The sequence below is a fragment of the Rhinopithecus bieti genome, unplaced genomic scaffold (assembly GCF_001698545.2).
Source record: "Rhinopithecus bieti isolate Rb0 unplaced genomic scaffold, ASM169854v2 scaffold_36004, whole genome shotgun sequence".
In the NCBI taxonomy this organism is placed as follows: Eukaryota; Metazoa; Chordata; class Mammalia; order Primates; family Cercopithecidae; genus Rhinopithecus; species Rhinopithecus bieti.
The window spans coordinates 1,147,875-1,153,642 of record NW_016815976.1 but is presented as its reverse complement, the minus strand read 5'-3'; the positions used below and the strand labels follow the sequence as shown (position 1 = coordinate 1,153,642).

The following is a 5,768-nucleotide window of genomic DNA, read 5'->3' as shown; positions in this document are numbered from 1 at the left end:
TTTGTGTTGTTTTGATTTTTGTTTGTCTCATCAGATGAGATGTCGTTGAAGAACACTAGGGCCGTGACAAGATTTCCCAGTTAGGGCATTTTATTTTCTCATTTCCTTGGAAAATACCAAGTTTCCAAGTTTGGTTGTGTTTTCTAATCCCTGGCAATAATGAAATTCATATGTCACGAAGCCCATGTCCTGTCAGGGAGTAATGAACTTGTTAAATAATCAAATGCCAAGTGGCATCTTTGGTTTCAATTCAGTAGAATGTAATTTCAGATACATTAGCACAATACTGGGTTGCTAATTAAACTTCCTTTCTTTTCAGCAAAATTATTTAAGTGTTCCAGTATTTAATCCTTGGGGCATGGTTATTATAGAGGGTAACTTACTTTGTACAAAACTACCAATACATATAATTTTGGAATATATTTTCTACTCAGGGAATATGTCAGGTTTTTTTACATCAATTTTTTTTCAAATTAACATAATTTGCCTACCATCCTCCCAATCTCTACCATTTCTGTATACCAATGCAAGATACTTTCATGATTACTTTTCATTGTACCCACATGGCACCTGTGCTATTATTTACTTAATATATTTTATTTAAATTGATTCACTTTTAAGTGTTACTGTATTTCTTTAAAAAGGAAGTCTTATGTCATCACTACAAAAGACAAAACAGCACCATCAGCCATGAATGGAAGGTAAGCATAATGGGATCTAAACAAGGCTATGAAATCTTAACTGGATGCTGTTGCCTGCAGAAGGCTCTGAGCCTGAGACCTGTGGAGGTGTTAATGACCTACTAGCATCAAATTAAAATGTTCTCCTTGACCTTATCAGAAGAACTGAAAAATAAATGGAAAAGGAGTGCCTTTCTTTTCACATAATTTCATCTCACAATGCCATGTTCTGGTATTACTTAACATAATCTCTGTTCTTAGTAAAGGTAAGAGTGCCACCCTTTGAAATATATCACCTTAGAGCAAGAACAGCCCCCTGCTCTAGTTCAAAGAAAGTGGGAAAATATATTCCAAATGCTTTGGAATCCCCAAAGCATTTCCCTTCTCCATCTCCATGCCTTCCTGAGGCTGCTGATCTAATGGCAGGATTTGAAGCACTTCTGCCTAAGTATCCCCATCGGTTTCCCATCAGAAGCAAAAACAACCTGTTGCAAATGGAGACAGTATTGTAAAATAAATACATCTCATGAAAACTTGATCATACATTCTCCTGGGTTTCTATGTTAAAAACGCAGGAGAGGAGGACAACAGAATTGAGAGGACATAGTGTGCTTGAAAATAACTCACAGGTATCAAACAGATTGATCAAGTGAAGGATGAATATAGGCCAGAATTTAGCTGAGAGTATAAGAGGCTGCCCCGCCTTCACCACACACACCATTTTTTTCCAACCACAAAGTATTAAAGTATTAATATATTTAACTAATGAACACAGTGTTATTATATTATATAATTGATCCAATATGACCATGCTGAGCGGGGTCCTGGCTATAAGTGAAGAGATGGCACTCTTAAAGGAGGTGAAGGATGGGAAATGTCGATTCCATACATGAGGATTCCAAATAACATACTCTTAGACAAACTGGGTTATGTTATGTATGCCTGAATTTTTGGCTATACTTGAGAAAAAAAAGACAACAGCCAAATTCCTTGTAGACATGTGCTATGGCACAATGTTAGGGTTCCAGTTATGGGGTGTAGTACTCGGTAGCAGCAACCATGGAAATTGAGTAATAAACAAAACACGCTCAAATGGAGTTTTGGTTTTAGAATATATAAATAAAGCATGGGCACCAGCTGGCTGTAAAAATAGTCAAAGACAAGATTCAGAAGATGAATAAGGCAGGAAAAGGGCTAAGCTTGTCAGAGGATGAAGTGGAGTTATTAGGACAAATTAAAGATAATCCCTGAAAGGAAAATTTCTGTAATAATCAAAATCAAGTATCAGAGATGACAGCTGGAGATTAGTAATAGGAGAAAGTGTAAGTGGGAGGGGAGAGAGTGGAGAAAAGGAGAAGAAATAAAGCTTCAAAGAAAAGAGATGATGAAGAGCCTTCTGAGTAAGTTAAAACTAGGGAGGCAGGAAGAAAATGGAACTGCACAAACAGGCTGGTTCATCCTAACAGATAAAACTGGAGGCAAGATAGGTGCAGTGGCCCATGCCTGAATCCCGGTACTTTGGGAGGCTGAGGCGGGAGCAGGTCACTTGAGCCCAAGAGTTCGAGACAACCAGCCTGGGCAACATGGTAAAACTCCGTCTCCACAAAAATATACAAAAATTAGCTGGGTGTTGTGGTGTATGCCTGTAGTCCCAACCACTCAGGAGAGTGAGGTGGGAGGATCACCTGAGTCCAGGTTGGCCAAGGCTGCAGTGAGTTGTGATCGCTCCACTGTACTCCAGCCTGGGTGACAGAGTAAGACTCTGTCTCAAAAGACAAAACAAAACAAAACCCAAACCCCAAAACAAAACAAAACAACTTGGAGGCAGAGGAAAACTAGTGGAAGTGAACTGTGACAAAGAAAAATGGTTAAAAAGAGTATTGAGTACAGAATTGTGGATTTAGAAGGAAAATAAGTAAAGGATATAGGAGAGTCTACATGTAAAGGATAGACAGGAAGACACATGAGTGTTGTACATTTCAAGCTTCCGGTATATCCCTTTGGGATACTATAGAAATGGAAAATACAGGGCACTTGTACTCCTTCCTCTCCCACAGCAGATATTACAAGTTGACCTTGGCACTATTTTCCTCTGAGTATGGATTTGGCCTCGAACACTTCTCAGTACAGCACTTTAGGTAGCTACCACTGATTGATTTGACTTGACCCTGGTCACGAAACCTGAATCCTTAAGGTATTACAAAACAAACAAATCAACAAACGTATTGACTGAAGAGGAATAAAAAATGTATACTTCTTGCTGGAAAAGCAAAATGTTTCAATGTGAGCTGTTTCTGTTTATAGACATCATAATCCACATGTGTAGTTATGAGTAAATATGTGTATGAAACATGAATATTTCAAGCAGGTAGACTCAAGCATTCTGTAATTATTTGTAATCTGAAATTCTGTTTTAACCATTTACAAGCACAGGAAAATCAACTCATCATTTACCCTGGTAACTGAAACTGTTGCGTCTGATCAAATGTTACAAACTGTGTTTTGAATTATAATAGCTCATATGAAACAACAGTCTTGTTAGAATAATCAGAACTTTCTCCTTCCTTCTCAATGTTATAACACCATATTGGGCCCAGCATCTTAAAAAGTTGGCAGAAATACCAAAGAGGTTGTTCTTCCCCCATATATCATACATTTTTAAAAAGCACAAATAAATAGTGCAGTATAACATAAGAGCATGGAAAATGATCAGACCATTTGAGGAATAACTGGGATTTCATCAATGGCAGTAAAAAAGAAACCATATTCATTGTCAGTTTGAAACTCAGTTATAAAAAAAGGAAGGAAGGGTGGTGTGTGACAAGGTGCACTGTTTTCCATTTCCTCTTGTACACACTCATTAATTTCTCCCAGCTTCTGAGCATCTAAGGCTTTTGCCTATTCATGCAAAGAGCCACTTGAAGGCATACAATGCCCTCAGATTTTCTCTAGTCCAGGAAACATTCAGTGCTTTCTTTGAACTATTTTGTTTGAACATCCTGGTAAGTTATTCATGTTCTGCCAAACAGCTCATAATGCTCTGGGGGAGGAGAGGCAGTGAGCTACTGTTCGGGGTTTCTCTTTTGATGACTCTCTTATGGATTAACACCAACACAAAAAGATGCTCATTAGTCTAGATGGGCTTACTGAGATACAACAGGAAGGGAGAGAAAAGTAGTGGGTAGGGAGGGAAGGCAGCAATGATCTCTCAAGAATCTTTGAGGCCTGAGAGTCTATTGACTCTAATGAACAAACCCATTATTGCTCCTGTGGACCATTGAAACAGGACCCTAACTGACCTCCTGCACAACCCTGCCCACCCACTCCCCACCCACTGCAGCCAGAGTCATCTTTTCAAAATACATCTCCAATCCATGCTTTCCTCGCCAAGGCCTAACAACTTCCCCATGGTATGGCCCTGCCTGCCTCTCTGGCAGCTTATGGCACCCCTTATTCTCCAAACTCCAGCCCCACTGGCCACCTTTGAATTTCTCCTTGCCCAGGGCCTTTGCTAACCACAGGACCTTTGCACAAGCTGTTTACTCTACCTAGAATGCTCTCCGCCCACCCCCACTCCCATTGCTCAACTTTAATAATATTAGCTCAAATACCTCATATGTCCTAAGGAAGGCCTATTCTGTATCTGTCCTCACAAACTGGTTCAGGTCCCTCCCGCTATCTCCTCTCAAAGCGTCCTTTGTCAGCATTTATAACTATTTATAATTATATATTTGTGCCATTACTTTTCTGATGGTCCCATGAAACTGTGAGCTGTGGAGGGCTACACCAGTGACTACTTTCCTTTCCACCATACAATAATACCTTGCACACACACATAGTAAGCATTTGAGACAATTATATTGACCCAATGAATTAATGTATTATGTAACATACTACCTTGCTAATACATTCAGAACTATGACATATAGGAAAAAAGTTAGACAAAAACCTAAATATCATATGTTCTCACTAATAAGTGGGATCAAAGCTGTAAGGATGCAAAGGCATAAGAATGATACAATGGACTTTGGGGACTCAGGGGGCAAGAGTGGGAAGGGGGTAAGGGATTACAGACTACAAATTGGGTTCAGTGTATACTGCTCAGGTGATGACACCAAAATCTCCCAAATCACCACTAAAGAACTTACCAATATAACCAAATACCACCTGTTCCTCAAAAATCTATGGAAATAAAAAAAATTTTTAAGTCTTATACTGAAAACCAAATATTTAGAAATTTTAATAAAGTAAACTTATATCAAACGTTCCTGCACATTATATTGATGAATGGAAATTGTGACTAATCTCTCAAGGGTAAATACTTAAAACCACCAGAAAGGAGACTGTTTCTTTAATTTTCTTCAGTTCTCTGCTTTGAAGGAACTAGAATCTTTGCTATGGCTGCCAAATAAAAAGGTAGGCAAATCATCTTTTGAAAAATAAACAAGGTTTATGTCTTCTAGGATGTCCTAGGGAAACCAGATCTTTACCTTGGAGTTGGCCAAAATGGAACTAATGGCAGCAACCCTCTATAAGATGGACCCTGGAGAAACATAACTTACGTTGGTTTAGAAGCCTCGGCCTGATCAGTCTGTAGTTTCTCTCCTCCTTCCACCTCCATTGTACAATATACGATGCGATTTGGAGCCAAAGATTTGAGGCCTTGGACTTCCATGATTACCACCTGAAAAGATAATTCCACATAATCGAGGTTATTGGCAAGGCCCCTGGCAGCATCACCCAGAGGAAAATACATAAATGAGAAGCTACAGAGAATACCAACAGGTATCTGATGGCTTCTATTAGGTTTGTACCAGTCACACTGGGACCAGTCTAGCACGAAAATGCAATTCCTCATAGTGTAGCTGATTGCCTGCCAGACAGAAAGACAAGGCTCACTAATTCAAATGCTCACGGGGGTCAGACAGGCATACACAATGGACTACTCTTTCTGTGTTAAGCAAATAAGATCAGTTTTTCATTTCTACCAAGAAACAGGCTCTTGTTTTCTTTTCTTTTCTTTTTTTTGTTTTGTTTTTTTTTTTTGAAATGGAGCCTCACTTTTTTTTTTTTTTTTTTTTTTTTTTT

The 5,768-nt window shown here is 38.9% G+C and overlaps 1 protein-coding gene across 1 annotated transcript in view; it reads right to left on the bottom strand.

Annotated features, from left to right (window-relative positions):
* CADPS (calcium dependent secretion activator) overlaps window positions 1–5,768 on the bottom strand; it is a 497,883-nt gene that overhangs the window by 250,249 nt on the left and 241,866 nt on the right. The window contains exon 6 of the mRNA XM_017854222.1: window positions 5,243–5,364. Within this exon, the coding sequence (XP_017709711.1) occupies window positions 5,243–5,364 (122 nt within the window). The remainder of the gene's footprint in view (window positions 1–5,242; window positions 5,365–5,768) is intronic.